Here is a 21,569-nt window from a genome sequence, read left to right on the forward strand (position 1 = left end):
TTAAGATCAAAAACTCAGGTGACAGCAAATGCTGGCGAGGATGCAGAGAAAGAGGAACACTCCTGCATTGTTGGTGGGATTGCAGACTGGTACAACCATTCTGGAAATCAGTCTGGAGGTTCCTCAGAAAATTGGACATTGAACTACCTGAGGATCCAGCTATACCTCTCTTGGGCATATACCCACAAGATGCCCCAACATATAAAAAAGACACGTGCCCCACTATGTTCATAGCAGCCTTATTTATAATAGCCAGAAGCTGGAAAGAACCCAGATGCCCTTCAACAGAGGAAGGGATACAGAAAATGTGGTACATCTACACAATGGAATGCTACACAGCTATCAAAAACAATGACTTTATGAAATTCGTAAGCAAATGGTTGGAACTGGAAAATATCATCCTGAGTGAGATAACCCAATCACAGAAAAACACACAGGGTATGCACTCATTGATAAATGGCTATTAGCCCAAATGCCTGAATTACCCTAGATGCATAGAACACATGAAACTCAAGACTGATGATCAAAATATGAATGCTTCACTCTTCTTTAAAAGGGGAACAAGAATACCCTTGTCAGGGAAGAGAGAGGCAAAGATTAAAACAGACACAGAAGGAACACCCATTCAGAGCCTGCCCCACATGTGGCCCATACATATACAGCCATCCAATTAGACAAGATGGATGAAGCAAAGAAGTGCAGGCCGACAGGAGCTGGATGTAGATCGCTCCTGAGAGACACAGCCAGAATACAGCAAATACAGAGGCGAATGCCAGCAGCAAACCACTGAACTGAGAACGGGACCCCCGTTGAAGGAATCAGAGAAAGAACTCGAAGAGCTTGAAGGAGCTCGAGACCCCTTATGAACAACAATGACAAGCAACCAGAGCTTCCAGGGACTAAGTCATTACCTAAGGACTATACATGGACTGACCCTGGACTCTGACCTCATAGGTAGCAATGAATATTCTAGTAAGATCACCAGTGGAAGGGGAAGCCCTTGGCCCTGCTAAGACTGAACCCCCAGTGAACATGATTGTTGGGGGGAGGGCGGCAATGGGGGGAGGATGGGGATGGGAACACTCATAAAGAAGGGGAGGGGGAGGGATTAGGGGATGTTTGCCCGGAAACCAGGAAAGGGAATAACACTGGAAATGTAAATAAGAAACACTCAAGTTAATAAAAAAAAATTGCGACACCCGAGGATCCCGGCCCGCAGCAGCTCTCTGCTCCCAGACCCCGTGGGAAAGAGACCTCACCGCCTGGTCAGGTGGGCAATCCTGAGGCTGCAGAGCGGAAGAGACCACCAACACTGCCCACCCCTGCCCACATCCCTGGCCCAAGAGGAAACTGTATAAGGCCTCTGGGCTCCCGTGGGGGAGGGCCCAGGAGCGGCAGGACCCCTGCCTGAGACACCGCCGGAACCTGAAGGAAACAGACAGGATAAACAGTTCTCTGCACCCAAATCCCATGGGAGGGAGAGCTAAACCTTCAGAGAGGCAGACAAGCCTGGGAAACCAGAAGAGACTGCTCTCTGCACACACATCTCGGACGCCAAAGTAAAACACCAAAGGCCATCTGGAACCCTGGTGCACTGAAGCTCCCGGAAGGGGCGGCGCATATCTTCCTGGTTGCTGCCACTGCAGAGAGCCCCTGGGCAGCACCCCACGAGCGAACTTGAGCCTCGGGACCACAGGTAAGACCAACTTTTCTGCTGCAAGAAAGCTGCCTGGTGAACTCAAGACACAGGCCCACAGGAACAGCTGAAGACCTGTAGAGAGGAAAAACTACACGCCCGAAAGCAGAACACTCTGTCCCCATAACTGACTGAAAGAGAGGAAAACAGGTCTACAGCACTCCTGACACACAGGCTTATAGGACAGTCTAGCCACTGTCAGAAATAGCAGAACAAAGTAACACTAGAGATAATCTGATGGCGAGAGGCAAGCGCAGGAACCCAAGCAACAGAAACCAAGACTACATGGCATCATCGGAGCCCAATTCTCCCACCAAAACAAACATGGAATATCCAAACACACCACAAAAGCAAGATCTAGTTTTAAAATCATATTTGATCATGATGCTGGAGGACTTCAAGAAAGACTTGAAGAACTCCCTTAGGGAAACACAGGAAAACATTAATAAACAAGTAGAAGCCTACAGAGATGAATCGCAAAAATCCCTGAAAGAATCGCAAAAATCCCTGAAAGAATTCCAGGAAAACACAATCAAACAGTTGAAGGAATTAAAAATGGAAATAGAAGCAATCAAGAAAGAACACATGGAAACAACCCTGGATATAGAAAACCAAAAGAAGAGACAAGGAGCTGTAGATACAAGCTTCACCAACAGAATACAAGAGATGGAAGAGAGAATCTCAGGAGCAGAAGATTCCATAGAAATCATTGACTCAACTGTCAAAGATAATGTAAGGCAGAAAAAGCTACTGGTCCAAAACATACAGGAAATCCAGGACTCAATGAGAAGATCAAACCTAAGGATAATAGGTATAGAAGAGAGTGAAGACTCCCAGCTCAAAGGACCAGTAAATATCTTCAACAAAATCATAGAAGAAAACTTCCCTAACCTAAAAAAAGAGATACCCATAGGCATACAAGAAGCCTACAGAACTCCAAATAGATTGGACCAGAAAAGAAACACCTCCCGTCACGTAATAGTCAAAACACCAAACGCACAAAATAAAGAAAGAATATTAAAAGCAGTAAGGGAAAAAGGTCAAGTAACATATAAAGGCAGACCTATCAGAATCACACCAGACTTCTCGCCAGAAACTATGAAGGCCAGAAGATCCTGGACTGATGTCATACAGACCCTAAGAGAACACAAATGCCAGCCCAGGTTACTGTATCCTGCAAAACTCTCAATTAACATAGATGGAGAAACCAAGATATTCCATGACAAAACCAAATTTACACAATATCTTTCTACAAATCCAGCACTACAAAGGATAATAAATGGTAAATCCCAACATAAGGAGGCAAGTTATACCCTAGAAGAAGCAAGAAACTAATCGTCTTGGCAACAAAACAAAGAGAATGAAAGCACACAAACATAACCTCACATCCAAAGATGAATATAACAGGAAGCAATAATAATCACTATTCCTTAATATCTTTCAACATCAATGGCCTCAACTCCCCAATAAAAAGACATAGATTAACAAACTGGATACGCAACAAGGACCCTGCATTCTGCTGCCTACAGGAAACACACCTCAGAGACAAAGACAGACATTACCTCAGAGTGAAAGGCTGGAAAACAATTTTCCAAGCAAATGGTCAGAAGAAGCAAGCTGGAGTAGCCATTCTAATATCAAATAAAATCAATTTTCAACTAAAATTCATCAAAAAAGATAAGGAAGGACACTTCATATTCATCAAAGGAAAAATCCACCAAGATGAAGTCTCAATCCTAAATATCTATGCCCCAAATACAAGGGCACCTACATACGTAAAAGAAACCTTACTAAAGCTCAAAACACACATTGCACCTCACACAATAATAGTGGGAGATTTCAACACCCCACTCTCATCAATGGACAGATCATGGAAACAGAAATTAAACAGAGATGTAGACAGACTAAGAGAAGTCATGAGCCAAATGGACTTAACAAATATTTATAGAACATTCTATCCTAAAGCAAAAGGATATACCTTCTTCTCAGCTCCTCATGGTACTTTCTCCAAAATTGACCATATAATTGTTCAAAAAACGGGCCTCAACAGGTACAGAAAGATAGAAATAATCCCATGCGTGCTATCGGAACACCACGGCCTAAAACTGGTCTTCAATAACAATCAGGGAAGAATGCCCACATATACTTGGAAAATGAACAATGCTCTACTCAATGATAACATGGTCAAGGAAGAAATAAAGAAACAAATTTAAAACTTTTTAGAATTTAATGAAAATGAAGGTACAACATACCCAAACTTATGGGACACAATGAAAGCTGTGCTAAGAGGAAAACTCATAGCGCTGAGTGCCTGCAGAAAGAAACAGGAAAGAGCATATGTCAGCAGCTTGACAGAACACCTAAAAGCTCTAGAGCAAAAAGAAGCAAATACACCCAGGAGGAGTAGAAGGCAGGAAATAATCAAACTCAGAGCCGAAATCAACCAAGTAGAAACAAAAAGGACCATAGAAAGAATCAACAGAACCAAAAGTTGGTTCTTTGAGAAAATCAACAAGATAGATAAACCCTTAGCCAGACTAACGAGAGGACACAGAGAGTGCGTCCAAATTAACAAAATCAGAAATGAAAAGGGAGACATAACAACAGATTCAGAGGAAATTCAAAAAAATCATCAGATCTTACTATAAAAACCTATATTCAACAAAACTTGAAAATCTTCAGGAAATGGACAATTTCCTAGACAGATACCAGGTACCGAAGTTAAATCAGGAACAGATAAACCAGTTAAACAACCCCATAACTCCTAAGGAAATAGAAGCAGTCATTAAAGGTCTCCCAACCAAAAAGAGCCCAGGTCCAGACGGGTTTAGTGCAGAATTCTATCAGACCTTCATAGAAGACCTCATACCAATATTATCCAAAGTATTCCACAAAATTGAAACAGATGGATCACTACCGAATACCTTCTACGAAGCCAGAATTACTCTTATACCTAAACCACACAAAGACCCAACAAAGAAAGAGAACTTCAGACCAATTTCCCTTATGAATATCGACGCAAAAATACTCAATAAAATTCTGGCAAACCGAATCCAAGAGCACATCAAAACAATCATCCACCATGACCAAGTAGGCTTTATCCCAGGCATGCAGGGATGGTTTAATATAAGGAAAACCATCAACGTGATCCATTATATAAACAAACTGAAAGAACAAAACCACGTCATCATTTCAGTAGACGCTGAGAAAGCATTTGACAAAATTCAACACCCCTTCATGATAAAAGTCCTGGAAAGAATAGGAATTCAAGGCCCATACCTGAACATGGTAAAAGCCATATACAGCAAACCAGTTGCTAACATTAAACTAAATGGAGAGAAACTTGAAGCAATCCCACTAAAATCAGGGACTAGACAAGGCTGCCCACTCTCTCCCTACTTATTCAATATAGTTCTTGAAGTTCTAGCCAGAGCAATCAGACAACAAAAGGAGGTCAAGGGGATACAGATCGGAAAAGAAGAAGTCAAAATAGCACTATTTGCAGATGATATGATAGTATATTTAAGTGATCCCAAAAGTTCCACCAGAGAACTACTAAAGCTGATAAACAACTTCAGCAAAGTGGCTGGGTATAAAATTAACTCAAATAAATCAGTTGCCTTCCTCTATACAAAAGAGAAACAAGCCGAGAAAGAAATTAGGGAAACGACACCCTTCATAATAGACCCAAATAATATAAAGTACCTCAGTGTGACTTTAACCAAGCAAGTAAAAGATCTGTACAATAAGAACTTCAAGACACTGAAGAACGAAATTGAAGAAGACCTCAGAAGATGGAAAGATCTCCCATGCTCATGGATTGGCAGGATTAATATAGTAAAATGGCCATTTTACCAAAAGCGATCTACAGATTCAATGCAATCCCCATCAAAATACCAATCCAATTCTTCAAAGAGTTAGACAGAACAATTTGCAAATTCATCTGGAATAACAAAAAACCCAGGATAGCTAAAGCTATCCTCAACAATAAAAGGACTTCAGGGGGAATCACTATCCCTGAACTCAAGCAGTATTACAGAGCAATAGTGATAAAAACTGCATGTTATTTGTACAGAGACAGACAGATAAACCAATGGAATAGAATTGAAGACCCAGAAATGAACCCACACACCTATGGTCACTTGATTTTTGACAAAGGAGCCAAAACCATCCAATGGAAAAAAGACAGCATTTTCAGCAAATGGTGCTGGTTCAACTGGAGGTCAACATGTAGAAGAATGCAGATCGATCCATGCTTATCACCCTGTACAAAGCTTAAGTCCAAGTGGATCAAGGACCTCCACATCAAACCAGACACACTCAAACTAATAGAAGAAAAACTAGGGAAGCATCTGGAACACATGGGCACTGGAAAAAATTTCCTAAACAAAACACCAATGGCTTACGCTCTAAGATCAAGAATCGACAAATGGGATCTCATAAAACTGCAAAGCTTCTGTAAGGCAAAGGACACTGTGGTTAGGACAAAACGGCAACCAACAGATTGGGAAAAGATCTTTACCAATCCTACAACAGATAGAGGCCTTATATCCAAAATATACAAAGAACTCAAGAAGTTAGACCGCAGGGAGACAAATAACCCTATTAAAAAATGGGGTTCAGAGCTAAACAAAGAATTCACAGCTGAGGAATGCTGAATGGCTGAGAAATACCTAAAGAAATGTTCAACATCCTTAGTCATAAGGGAAATGCAAATCAAAACAACCCTGAGATTTCACCTCACACCAGTGAGAATGGCTAAGATCAAAAACTCAGGTGACAACAGATGCTGGCGAGGATGCGGAGAAAGAGGAACACTCCTCCATTGTTGGTGGGATTGCAGACTGGTACAACCATTCTGGAAATCAGTCTGGAGGATCCTCAGAAAATTGGACATTGAACTGCCTGAGGATCCAGCTATACCTCTCTTGGGCATATACCCAAAAGATGCCCCAACATATAAAAAAGACACGTGCTCCACTATGTTCATCGCAGCCTATTTATAATAGCCAGAAGCTGGAAAGAACCCAGATGCCCTTCAACAGAGGAATGGATACAGAAAATGTGGTACATCTACACAATGGAATATTACTCAGCTATCAAAAACAACAGCTTTATGAAATTCGTAGGCAAATGGTTGGAACTGGAAAACATCATCCTGAGTGAGCTAACCCAATCACAGAAAGACATACATGGCATGCACTCATTGATAAGTGGCTATTAGCCCAAATGCTTGAATTACCCTAGATGCCTAGAACAAAGGAAACTCAAGATGGATGATCAAAATGTGAATGCTTCACTCCTTCTCTAAAAGGGGAACAAGAATACCCTTGACAGGGAAGAGAGAGGCAAAGATTAAAACAGAGACTGAAGGAACACCCATTCAGAGCCTGCCCCACATGTGGCCCAAACATATACAGCCACCCAATTAGACAAGATGGATGAAGCAAAGAAGTGCAGACCGACAGGAGCCGGATGTAGATCGCTCCTGAGAGACACAGCCAGAATACAGCAAATACAGAGGCGAATGCCAGCAGCAAACCACTGAACTGATAATAGGACCCCCATTGAAGGAATCAGAGAAAGAACTGGAAGAGCTTGAAGGGGTTCGAGACCCCATATGTACAACAATGCCAAGCAACCAGAGCTTCCAGGGACTAAGCCACTACCTAAAGACTATACATGGACTGACCCTGGACTCTGACCTCATAGGTAGCAATGAATATCCTAGTAAGAGCACCAGTGGGAGGGGAAGCCCTGGGTCCTGCTAAGACTGAACCCCCAGTGAACTAGACTGGTGGGGGGAGGGCAGCAATGGGGGGAGGGTTGGGAAGGGAACACCCATAAGGAATGGGAGGGGGAGGGGGATGTTTGCCCGGATACCGGGAAAGGGAATAACACTCGAAATGTATATAAGAAATACTCAAGTTAATAAAAAAAATAAAAAATTGCCAAAAATAAAATTTCTATAAAAAGTTATAGAAATTCTATAAATAAAATAATACTATGTTAATGTTTAAGTAAACAGCAAATGATAAAGCCCTTAAAAGATTAAATGGTATAGATATTTGCAGATAATTTTACAAAGAAAAGTTATAGGCAAATTTCAGAAACTCCTAAAGTTTATACAAAATGTAATGACTGAAAATCATGAAAACTCTTATTTATGTCTTAAATTATCAATAAAATAGTGATGATACCAAATAACAATTGAAACATTTTGGAAACAGAGCTTTCACATGATCTTAGCTGTATTTCATAATTCACAATTAACAAAAATTACTAGAAACCAGTTAATTACCAAGTCACTAGAATCATTATTTCTATGATCTTATTAATAAATTTTAAAGTTATTCTCGCAAATCTAAAGTAAAGAAAATACACATGTACCTTTTTACTTCAGTATTAATAATAGTGTAAAATACAAAATAGTAAATATCCAAAACTAAAGTCAATATTATATATACAAATATATTATTAAAAAAATCAAGAAATATATTGCTGAGAATACTAATTGCAATTTAAGATTATATATGATTATGACTAAGAATTAAATATTTTAAAACAGTAAAGATAAATATTCTAACATTATATAATAGTGTTGCTCTTAAAAGTAATTTTTAAATTTTTTATTCTAATTTTTTTCTAGAGGCAGTTAGTATAATTTTTAAGCTTTAAAAAATTAGGTTTATACATGGTATGCACTCACTGATAAGTGGATATTAGCCCAAAAGCTCAGAATACCCAAGATACAACTCACAGACCACATAAAGCTCAAGAAGGAAGACCAAAGTATGGATGCTTCAGTCCTTCTTAGAAGGGAGAACAAAATACACAAAGGAGGAAATACAGAGACAAAGTGTGGAGCACAGACTGAAGGAAAGGCCATCTAGACACTGCCCTACCTGGGGATCTATCCCATATACAGCCACCAAACCGACAATATTGCGGATGCCAAGAAGTGTATGCTGACAGGAGCCTGACATAGCTGTCTCCTGAGAAGCTCTGCCAGAACATGATAAATACAGAGGTGGATGTTCACCCTCCCAGTCAACCACTTGACTGAGCACTAGGTCCCCAATGGAGGAGTTAAAGATAGGCTGAAGGAGCTGAAGGGGTTTGTAACCCCATAGGAATAATAATATCAACCGACCAGACCTCCCAGAACTCCCAGGGACTAAACCACCACCAAAGAGTACACACAGGCAGACCCATGGCTCCAGCTGCATATGTAGCAGAGGATGGCCTTGTTGGGCACCAAAGGGAGGAGAGGCCCTTGGTCCTGTCAAGGCTCAATGCCCCAGTGTAGGGGAATGTCAAGGTAGGAAGGCTGAAGTGGGTGGGTGAATCGGGGACCACCCTCATAGAAGCAGAGAGAAACCAGGAAAGAGGATAACATTTGAAATGTAAATAAAAAAATCCAAGAAAAGAAAAAAATTAGGTTTATGATGCTTTAAAATAATTTTCATATAATTTTACTGTTTCAGTAATAAATATAAATAATTTTCTTTTCACTTTATACAATAATCAACAATAAAAAATTCTAAAGTCCTTTTTGAGACAGAGACAAACTCATTACTCTTGCCTTAAATTCATTTCTTTTTCTTCCAAAGTTTCTATTTGTTTCAACATCCTTTCTTCTTGCTTTTTGCAATTCTACAAAAATAATCAACAATGCTTATGTTAATCACTTTTCTTCAACAAAAATATAAGTGAAATTAATATTTAAAACCTTCATATGTCAGCATAAATTATATTTCATTATACAAAATAGCAATAACATGAGTACTAATTATTTTTTGGTCAATGTAACACAAGTTAGGGTCAAAAAACTGCCTCCATAAGATTGACTTGTAGGCAAGTGTATGAGACACTTTCTTCACTGATGATTAACCTGAGAGGGCTCAGGCCTCTGACTGCAGTATCACCCCAGGGCACATGTCCTAGACTCTAAAAATGTCAGTTGTACAAACCCCAAGGAGCAAGCTGGTAATGAGCACTTCCCTTCATGATGGACTATGCTTGAGATATGTAAGCCAAATAAACCTCTATGAGTGGGCCTGGCTCTATTTCGGCCCTCAGGGGATTCAAGCACCATTAGTTGTGAGCTCTTCTTATGGGGAGGGGGGAAGTAAAATAGCTCTTCTAGATGAGATTCCATAAAGAGCAGCTCTTTTTTTTTTTTTCCTTTTTTTCCCCATCTTTATTCAACTGGGCATTTATTTACATTTCAAATGTTATTCCCTTTCCCAGTTTCCAGGCCAACATCCTCCTCCCCTTCTTTATGGGTGTTCCCCTCCCCACCCTCCCCCCATTACCACCCTCCCCCCAACAATCCCGTTCACTGGGGGTTCAGTCTTGGCAGGACCAAGGGCTTCCCCTTCCACTGGTGCTCTTACTAGGCTGTTCATTGCTACCTATGAGGTTGGAGCCCAGGGTCAGTCCATGTATAGTCTTTGGGTAGTGGCTTAGTCCCTGGAAGCTCTGGTTGCATGGCATTGTTGTTCATATGGGGTCTCGAGCCCCTTCAAACTCTTTCAGTCCTTTCTCTGATACCTTCAGTTCAGTGGTTTGCTACAGCAGCTCTTTTTATTCCTGGGTAACAATGCAAATAAACCTTGGGAAGTGGGTAGGAGTTTTTCAAGAAGAGTGTACATTATAGGCTAGAGCCGAGGAGCTGGGAACGCTTTATTTGCATGAAGAGAGATTCTGGGTGCTTAAACCTGTAATTTGGCTAAGAGGCTACTGTGACTTCCCCAAGGATGGAGGTGGGGAGTTGTGAGGCTATATGCCCTGGGGCATGCAGGATGAGAATAGGGAGGGAGCCATCCACACTACTTCTGATTTCAAGGTGAGATTTTGGTCTCAAGATGAGAATTTCAGGGTTCTGTATATTTCTTGACCTACTTCTTGTTTCAGGTCCATTCTATCCAGTTGCACTAGCCCACAAACCTACATTTCCTGATCCCAAAATACTTTTTTCATAGTGTTTTATCACAGAAATATAATGCTAACTAATACAGTGAGTTATTTAATTTGTATAATTATAGCTTATAGACATGTATTGAAAACAATCCTAATAATATATAGCAGTTAATAAAATGTTTGGTTTCCCAGTGGTACTTTTGAGGTTTTTATGTTATTCATAGTATTTCATTAATCATTAACTACAAGATTCATAATTCATCTTTCAAGGACCAAAATCAATCTTATTCTCTGACAACTACTCTTCCATAAAGGCAGAAGTGAACTGATGAATTCAAAGAACACTTGATCACATTATCAAAATATATAACATACTAATTTTACTTAAAATACTAGAACACTATTTTTATATTAATTCATATGTTCTTGAAGACAAGGTTATTCATTATTTTATCTTCCATAGAAATCTATGACTAAATGTTACTAAATACAACTGGGTTTCTTCTTATTTATTTATTTATTTATTTATTTATTTATTTATTTGTTGATTTATTTATTTTATGTAAGTACAGTGTAGCTGTTTTCAGACACACCAGAAGAGGGCATCAGATCTCATTACAGATGGTTGTGAGCCACCATGTGGTTGCTGGGATTTGAACCCAAGACCTCTGGAAGAGCAGTCACTGCTCTTAACCACTGAGTCATCTCTCCAGCCCTAAATACAACTGCTAATGCTTAAAATTATATTAACTTCATATATTGGTAATCTCTATTTTTTTGTCCAGTATCATCATATCACAGAATAGTATGCATATTTCTTCAAAAATAAAAAAAATCAATGAAATAATTTTACAATGAAACTTTTTAAGCTGAAAGGGTACTCAGTGGTCATATATTTAAAGAACCTCTAATTTTGAAGGTAAGAAAGCAAAGTCACTGATAACTGTCAACTCACAATGATATCTTCTTGATGTTTCTTGAGTTCTAGGACCATATCACTTGCTTCTTGTACCAATTTTTTGTTCTCAAGCAAAAGCATGTCACAGTTTGCAGTTAATTCAATATTCTTAAGTCTATTTTTTTAAAAAGGCATATAGAAAAATTAAATGAAAGATATAAAATTTAATTCAAAATGATATTAATGGGTGGAAAAGGCATGATACAAATAAGATTTGCCATTACTTCTTGAAGCAAAGTTATAGTTTCATGCTGCTTCATTACATTATTTGTTCAAATATATATAAATTATTTCCATATTAACATTTCATATACCACACATTATATTTCTATGTATATTCTCAATACTATCATTCCTTCTTCTAAAAATATGAAGCACACATTTTTTCAAATAATTGTTTTATACCTAATATTTTATTTCAAACCTCTGAAACTTTAATTAGAATAGTTCTTGAAGCATGAACATTTGCAATTAAATGCAACCATTCTTACAAAGTCACAAATGTTCCATAGTGAAAGAGAAATTATTGTTGCTATTAGCTGAAGCCAGTATCTATTTTAAATAAAGGACACGTAGGGTGTGGCAACACCAAATGATTTCAGAAGCATCTACTGCTTCCCCCTCCTTAATAATATTGGAAACTCAGCAGAAAGGAAGAGGCTTTTTCCCCCTAAGTAATGAGAGATTAAAGAGCAAATATAGCAAGAATAATATAATTTGGTACTAAAATATAAATAACCACTCCATTCTTAAGGGGATTTTTAATAAATGAATGCTACCTAGGTCTCCTGAAAAAAACTGTTGAAAGAATATCAGAAGGAGGGAATGGAGCTATAAGAAAAGGGTGAGGCTGGAGACTCATGATACAGACTAAGCTGGCCTCAAATTCACAGCAACCCTTCTTCCTCGGCCTCACAAATGTTAGAATTCCAGGCACAAGGCATCATACCTAATACTTTACTTGCCATTTTTATCAATTCCTGAGAGGAATCAAAGGTAAAAATGTTTACCATCAACATTCATTTAAATTTACTTCTTTCCCCATGATAAATTATTATTACCAAACTAAATTTGCTGAATAAGTGCAATCATTCCACTGAATATTTGGATAATATGAGAAATAATTTTTACATTGAAATCTTATCAACACATATCTTCATGGGAAACTAAATTCTTCCCCCAAAATTACTGTTAGACCATCTGTATCTTAAAATTTTACACCCATGGGCTTATCCATCTAGAGATTGAAACTGCTTAGTAAAATATGTCTGGACTGACCACATAAACTTCTTGCCATTATTTTCTGGATACAGTAGAACAAACACTTACACAGAATTCATATATTCAGTACTGCACATAGTTTAGAAGTAAGCTAAAACTTACTTGCAAGAGGATATGTATAGTTTATATGCAAGTACTATGCTCCTTGCATGTAGGACTTGAGTATCTACAGATTTGTATATGTTCAAGGTTTCTTGAACACCAAGAGAAATGCTCAGAAACACCAAGAGAAAACTATATGCTGATAGGAAATGATTTAAACTTGTTACTTATTCTTTTACATAAACAATACAAACTTACCTGACACAAAGGTTTTCACTACAAAGCACAGTCCCTGAATCCATTATTCTCTTGCTTCAGCTTCCAGAGTATTGAGACTACACTTGTGCACCACCATTCAATTTCAAATCCATTGATATAAATAGTAAATACTATTTACTTTTACCATAAAGCTTAGTAATTAAACTATATATAGTTAGGTGAGAAACATACTTCTCTTTTTCAAGCTCAGTTTTCATTTCTTCAACCTGTTTTAAATAATGTTCTTCACTTGTTTTAGTGACAGTTACTTGTACTTCCAAATCATGGATTTCTTTCTGTAAGATAAATGTATATATTTATGACAGATGTTCTATCAGTTTTTTATATAAAATACATATGTTCTATGGTAGTTTTTTTCCATATAAAAGACATAGTTAGGCTGGGCATGGTGGCACAATCCTGTAGACTTGTGGGACAGAAGCAGGTAGATCTCTATAAGTTCAAAGCTATCCTGATCTACATAGTGAGTTCCAGCAAAGCAGGAGCTCCATAGACAGTCTCAAAAAAAAAAAAAGAGAAAAACTAAAAAAGATATGGTTGTTCTAAGTAATCAAGCAATATAGTGGAGAAAATTTGGCAGGATAGTAAAAAATATTTTTAAGACAGGGTCTCATTCAGGCCAGGCTGGTCTCAAACTCACTATGTAAAATGAGGTTAACTTTGAACCTTGGTTATCCTCCTTTTCCCTCCCAAGTAATAGGATTATATACAGATATAAATATCATGTCCAGCTAAATATTTTAAATTTAAGTGATAATCACTTTAATTTTTAAAATTAACAATAACAAATTCAATGCAAGTAAATTCTTTTTTGACATCCTAAAGCTCAGACGAAAGTTTATGCATAATTTTAACCATTTTATTCTAATGGTTGTAAGCCACCAAGTGTGTGCTAAAATCCATGTCTCTGGAAGAACAGTCAGTGATCTTAACCACTCAGCCATCTCTCCAGCCTCTGATAAGTTGGATTCTTAAATGTTGACCTTTCTCTCCCACTTTATAACATGAAGGTTCCCTAGGTATATTTTAAATCAGTCATTAGCACATTAAATATAATAGGAACATATACTTTTAAGAAATCGTAAAGAAATCCTTCACAAAGCAAATAACAAATAACTACACCATAATATATTTTATAAATCTATATTCTCTTAACAAAACATTGTGAACAAACATTTCTTTAACAAACCTCTCTGGTTTGCAAAAGGAAAGTTAGTTCTTGTTCTTTCCCTTGTAATTCTTCAGCAAGCTTCTCAACTTGTTTCTTTTCATCTAAAAGTTTTTGGTCTTCTGCCTAAAAACAGTAGGAAATAAAAACCATGAGTGTTCAAATTACATACATATTGAAAATAATTAAAATTCCCAAAGAATAACATAAAGAACTACAGTGTGTTTTGTTGACTAAAAATGCTTCAATAGAGAAATAGTCATTAAGTAAATTTCAAAAACAAAATTTGATAAAAAGAAAAATGAACAGAACCCTTGAGGCAAAAAAAAATTATATAAAAACTGAGATTTCTATGGTGAAACAGAAATCACCTTCATGGGACAGAGTAAATGAGAAAGGTCAGGCTAACAAAAGTCAGGCTCTATTCCAAGGAAGAAATAATTGCAAGAACACTAGAAATCACAAAGCATAGCTGAAAGACACAAGAAAACAGCAAACAGAAATGGGCAATGCACTGCTCCAGTTGAGGCTCCAACACTGAAAAAAGACAGAAGTTTCATCCAAAAGGTAAGCCAGATGTCCCTAGAGAAAAGACACTGCCAGTCTTTCACATAGAACAAGTCCACAATGCTTGCTAAGACATGGATCCAATTTTAAATCTGCTAAGAAAATGACTACTGGAAAATAAGCCAATTTTGTCATTTCTCTTGTCTCAGATGGCTGTCCCAGTGTACTATCTTGACAATTAGTCTATTGGTTGAGACTAAGCTACTCTAGGGGTCTGAAATGAAGGCATAATCACAATTCAGAAAGCCAGGCAATAGCCTGCTCACAGACCTTAGGTGTGAGGCAACAAAGGAAAAAGTTACTTTTAGAAATTTGGAAGATTCCATGACAAAACCAAATTTACACAATATCTTCACACCAATCCAGCCCTACAAAGGATAATAGATAGAAAAATGCAACACAAGGAGGGAAACTACGGCCTAGAGAAAACAAGAATCTTTCAACAAACCCAAAAGAAGATAGCCGCACAAACATAATTCCACCTCTAACAACAAAAGTAACAGGAAACAACAATCACTTTTCCTTAACCTCAGTGAACTCAATTCCCCAATAAAAAGATAAAGACTAACTGACTGGATACATAAACAAGACACAGCATTTTGCTGCCTACAGGGAACAGCACCTCAGTGACAAAGACAGACATGCCTCAGGGCAAAAGGCTGAAAAAAAAATTCAAAGCACATGGTACCAAGAAACAAGCTGGAGTAGCCATTCTAATATTGAATAAAATCAACTTTCAAACCAAAAGTTATCAAAAAAGATATGAAAGGACACTTCATACTCACAAAAGAAAAAATCCACCAAGATGAACTCTTAATCCTGGACATCTATGCAAGGCACCAACATTCATAAAAGAAATTTTACGGGGTTGGGGATTTAGCTCAGTGGTAGAGCGCTTGCCTAGCAAGCGCAAGGCCCTGGGTTCGGTCCCCAGCTCCGGAAAAAAAAAAAGAAAGAAAGAAAGAAATTTTACTAAAGCTGAAAGCACACAGTGTACCTCACACAATAGTAGTGGGAGACTGCAACATCCCACTCTCATCAATGGACAGATCATGGAAACAGAAACTAAACAGAGACACAGTAAAACTAACAGAAATTGTGAACCAAAAGGATTTACCAGATTTCTATAGAACATTTCATTCTAAAACAAAAGAATATAACTTCTCAGCACCTCATGCTACCTTCTCCAAAATTGACCATATAATGGGTCATAAAACAGGCCTCAACAGATACAAGAAGATTGAAATAATCCCTTACATCCTATCAGATCAGCACAGACTAAGACTGGTCTTCAATAACAACAAAAACAACAGAAAGCCCACATACACACGGAAGCTAGACAATGCCATACTCAATGATTGGTCAAGGAAGAAATAAAGACATTAAAGACTTTTTAGAATTTAATGAAAATGAAGGCACAACATACCAAAACTTATGGGAAACAATGAAAGCAGTGCTAAGAGGAAAATTCATAGCTCTTAGTACCTCCAAAAAGAAACTGGAAAGAATATACACTAGCAGCTTGACAGCACACCTGAAAGCTCTAGAACAGAAAGAAACAAATACACCCAAGAGGAGTAGACGGCAGGAAATAAACTCAGGGCTGAAATGAACCAATTAGAAACAAAAAGAACTATACAAACAATCAACAAAACCAGGAGCTGGTTCTTTGAGAAAAATCAACAAGATAGATAAACACTTAGCTAGACTAACCAAAGGGAATACTAAAATACTCGTCTGTCTACTAAGATGTGTCTATAAGTGCACAATGTGGATAACCACTGTTAAAGGGAGAGTCAAGTGATCAGGTACGAGGCCTGGTCCAAAGGCTGATTTCATGCCTAGTATGGTAAACCTAATTTTAAAAAAACCCATGATTAAAAATATATTATGTCCTAAAAGAGAACTTGCTACTGTTTTGCTGAATTGTTCATGTTATCAAAATGCCTTCTACAGATTTCTGATTATACCAATTTTGTTGAAAAGTCACAGACTGAACGTGATTGTTGCGGGGAGGGCGGCAGTGGGGGGAGGATGGGGAGGGGAACACCCATAGAAAAGGGAAGGGGGAGGGATTAGGGGGATGTTGGTCCGTAAACCGGGAAAGGGAATAACACTCGAAATGTAAATAAGAAATACTCAAGTTAAAAAATAAAATAAGCCCAGACCCAGTGAGAGAGAGACCCAACCGCCTGGTCAGGTGGGCACTCCTGAGGCTGCAGAGCGGAAGAGACCACCAACACTGCTCACCCCTGCCCACATCCCTGGCCCAAGAGGAAACTGTATAAGGCCTCTGGGCTCCCGTGGGGGAGGGCCCAGGAGCGGCAGGACCTCTGCCTGAGACACCGCCGGAACCTGAAAGAAACAGACCGGATAAACAGTTCTCTGCACCCAAATCCCGTGGGAGGGAGAGCTAAACCTTCAGAGAGGCAGACAAGCCTGGGAAACCAGAAGAGACTGCTCCCTGCACACACATCTCGGACGCCAGAGGAAAAAGCCAAAGACCATCTGGAACCCTGGTGCACTGAAGCTCCCGGAAGGGGCGGCACAGGTCTTCCTGGTTGCTGCCGCTGCAGAGAGCCCCTGGGCAGCACCCCACGAGCGAACCTGAGCCTCGGGACCACAGGTAAGACCAAATTTTCTGCTGCAAGAAAGCTGCCTGGTGAACTCAAGACACAGGCCCACAGGAACAGCTGAAGACCTGTAGAGAGGAAAAACTACACGCCCGAAAGCAGAACACTCTGTCCCCATAACTGACTGAAAGAGAGGAAAACAGGTCTACAGCACTCCTGACACACAGGCTTATAGGACAGTCTAGCCACTGTCAGAAATAGCAGAACAAAGTAACACTAGAGATAATCTGATGGCGAGAGGCAAGCGCAGGAACCCAAGCAACAGAAACCAAGACTACATGCCATCATCGGAGCCCAATTCTCCAACCAAAACAAACATGGAATATTCAAACACACCAGAAAAGCAAGATCTAGTTTCAAAATCATATTTGATCATGATGCTGGAGGACTTCAAGAAAGACATGAACACACTTAGGGAAACACAGGAAAACATTAATAAACAAGTAGAAGCCTACAGAGAGGAATCGCAAAAATCCCTGAAAGAATTCCAGGAAAACACAATCAAACAGTTGAAGGAATTAAAAATGGAAATAGAAGCAATCAAGAAAGAACACATGGAAACAACCCTGGATATAGAAAACCAAAAGAAGAGACAAGGAGCTGTAGATACAAGCTTCACCAACAGAATACAAGAGATGGAAGAGAGAATCTCAGGAGCAGAAGATTCCATAGAAATCATTGACTCAACTGTCAAAGATAATGTAAGGCAGAAAAAGCTACTGGTCCAAAACATACAGGAAATCCAGGACTCAATGAGAAGATCAAACCTAAGGATAATAGGTATAGAAGAGAGTGAAGACTCCCAGCTCAAAGGACCAGTAAATATCTTCAACAAAATCATAGAAGAAAACTTCCCTAACCTAAAAAAAGAGATACCCATAGACATACAAGAAGCCTACAGAACTCCAAATAGATTGGACCAGAAAAGAAACACCTCCCGTCACATAATTGTCAAAACACCAAATGCAAAAAATAAAGAAAGAATATTAAAAGCAGTAAGGGAAAAAGGTCAAGTAACATATAAAGGCAGACCTATCAGAATCACACCAGACTTCTCGCCAGAAACTATGAAGGCCAGAAGATCCTGGACTGATGTCATACAGACCCTAAGAGAACACAAATGCCAGCCCAGGTTACTGTATCCAGCAAACCTCTCAATTAACATTGATGGAGAAACCAAGATATACCATGACAAAACCAAATTTACACAATATCTTTCTACAAATCCAGCACTACAAAGGATAATAAAGGGTAAAGCCCAACATAAGGAGGCAAGCTATACCCTAGAAGAAGCAAGAAACTACTTGTCTTGGCAACAAAACAAAGAGAATGAAAGCACACAAACATAACCTCACATCCAAATATGAATATAACGGGAAGCAATAATCACTATTCCTTAATATCTCTCAATATCAATGGCCTCAACTCCCCAATAAAAAGACATAGATTAACAAACTGGATACGCAACGAGGACCCTGCATTCTGCTGCCTACAGGAAACACACCTCAGAGACAAAGACAGACACTACCTCAGAGTGAAAGGCTGGAAAACAACTTTCCAAGCAAATGGTCAGAAGAAGCAAGCTGGAGTAGCCATTCTAATATCAAATAAAATCAATTTCCAACTAAAAGTCATCAAAAAAGATAAGGAAGGACACTTCATATTCATCAAAGGAAAAATCCACCAAGATGAACTCTCAATCCTAAATATCTATGCCCCAAATACAAGGGCACCTACATACGTAAAAGAAACCTTACTAAAGCTCAAAACACACATTGCACCTCACACAATAATAGTGGGAGATTTCAACACCCCACTCTCATCAATGGACAGATCATGGAAACAGAAATTAAACAGTGATGTCGACAGACTAAGAGAAGTCATGAGCCAAATGGACTTAACAGATATTTATAGAACATTCTATCCTAAAGCAAAAGGATATACCTTCTTCTCAGCTCCTCATGGCACTTTCTCCAAAATTGACCATATAATTGTTCAAAAAACGGGCCTCAACAGGTACAGAAAGATAGAAATAATCCCATGCGTGCTATCGGAACACCACGGCCTAAAACTGGTCTTCAATAACAATAAGGGAAGAATGCCCACATATACGTGGAAATTGAACAATGCTCTACTCAATGATAACCTGGTCAAGGAAGAAATAAAGAAAGAAATTAAAAACTTTTTAGAATTTAATGAAAATGAAGATACAACATACCCAAACTTATGGGACACAATGAAAGCTGTGCTAAGAGGAAAACTCATAGCGCTGAGTGCCTGCAGAAAGAAACAGGAAAGAGCATATGTCAGCAGCTTGACAGCACACCTAAAAGCTCTAGAACAAAAAGAAGCAAATACACCCAGGAGGAGTAGAAGGCAGGAAATAATCAAACTCAGAGCTGAAATCAACCAAGTAGAAACAAAAAGGACCATAGAAAGAATCAACAGAACCAAAAGTTGGTTCTTTGAGAAAATCAACAAGATAGATAAACCCTTAGCCAGACTAACGAGAGGACACAGAGAGTGCGTCCAAATTAACAAAATCAGAAATGAAAAGGGAGACATAACTACAGATTCAGAGGAAATTCAAAAAATCATCAGATCTTACTACAAAAACCTATATTCAACAAAATTTGAAAATCTTCAGGAAATGGACAATTTCCTAGACAGATACCAGGTATCGAAGTTAAATCAGGAACAGATAAACCAGTTAAACAACCCCATAACTCCTAAGGAAATAGAAGCAGTCATTAAAGGTCTCCCAACCAAAAAGAGCCCAGGTCCAGACGGGTTTAGTGCAGAATTCTATCAAACCTTCATAGAAGACCTCATACCAATATTATCCAAACTATTCCACAAAATTGAAACAGATGGAGCCCTACCGAATTCCTTCTACGAAGCCACAATTACTCTTATACCTAAACCACACAAAGACACAACAAAGAAAGAGAACTTCAGACCAATTTCCCTTATGAATATCGACGCAAAAACACTCAATAAAATTCTGGCAAACCGAATTCAAGAGCACATCAAAACAATCATCCACCATGATCAAGTAGGCTTCATCCCAGGCATGCAGGGATGGTTTAATATACGGAAAACCATCAACGTGATCCATTATATAAACAAACTGAAAGAACAGAACCACATGATCATTTCATTAGATGCTGAGAAAGCATTTGACAAAATTCAACACCCCTTCATGATAAAAGTCCTGGAAAGAATAGGAATTCAAGGCCCATACCTAAACATAGTAAAAGCCATATACAGCAAACCAGTTGCTAACATTAAACTAAATGGAGAGAAACTTGAAGCAATCCCACTAAAATCAGGGACTAGACAAGGCTGCCCACTCTCTCCCTACTTATTCAATATAGTTCTTGAAGTTCTAGCCAGAGCAATCAGACAACAAAAGGAGATCAAAGGGATACAGATCGGAAAAGAAGAGGTCAAAATATCACTATTTGCAGATGACATGATAGTATATTTAAGTGATCCCAAAAGTTCCACCAGAGAACTACTAAAGCTGATAAACAACTTCAGCAAAGTGGCTGGGTATAAAATTAACTCAAATAAATCAGTTGCCTTCCTCTATACAAAAGAGAAACAAGCCGAGAAAGAAATTAGGGAAACGACACCCTTCATAATAGACCCAAATAATATAAAGTACCTCGGTGTGACTTTAACCAAGCAAGTAAAAGATCTGTACAATAAGAACTTCAAGACACTGAGGAAAGAAATTGAAGAAGACCTCAGAAGATGGAAAGACCTCCCATGCTCATGGATTGGCAGGATTAATATAGTAAAAATGGCCATTTTACCAAAAGCAATCTACAGATTCAATGCAATCCCCATCAAAATACCAATCCAATTCCTCAAAGAGTTAGACAGAACAATTTGCAAATTCATCTGGAATAACAAAAAACCCAGGATAGCTAAAGCTATCCTCAACAATAAAAGGACTTCAGGGGGAATCACTATCCCTGAACTCAAGCAGTATTACAGAGCAATAGTGATAAA

The 21,569-nt window shown here is 38.6% G+C and overlaps 1 protein-coding gene across 10 annotated transcripts in view; it reads right to left on the reverse strand.

The window, feature by feature from the left end:
• The window catches only part of Sycp1 (synaptonemal complex protein 1), a 160,071-nt gene that overhangs the window by 87,008 nt on the left and 51,494 nt on the right, over positions 1-21,569 (reverse strand). For all 10 annotated transcript variants that reach the window (XM_063281327.1, XM_063281328.1, XM_063281331.1 and 7 more), the window contains 4 exon segments: positions 14,371-14,475; positions 13,353-13,456; positions 11,577-11,694; positions 9,282-9,352 (listed from right to left, as the gene is read on the reverse strand). In XM_063281327.1, coding sequence (XP_063137397.1) covers positions 9,282-9,352; positions 11,577-11,694; positions 13,353-13,456; positions 14,371-14,475 — 398 coding nt within the window.

The sequence above is a fragment of the Rattus norvegicus genome, chromosome 2, assembly GCF_036323735.1.
Source record: "Rattus norvegicus strain BN/NHsdMcwi chromosome 2, GRCr8, whole genome shotgun sequence".
Classification (NCBI taxonomy): Eukaryota; Metazoa; Chordata; class Mammalia; order Rodentia; family Muridae; genus Rattus; species Rattus norvegicus.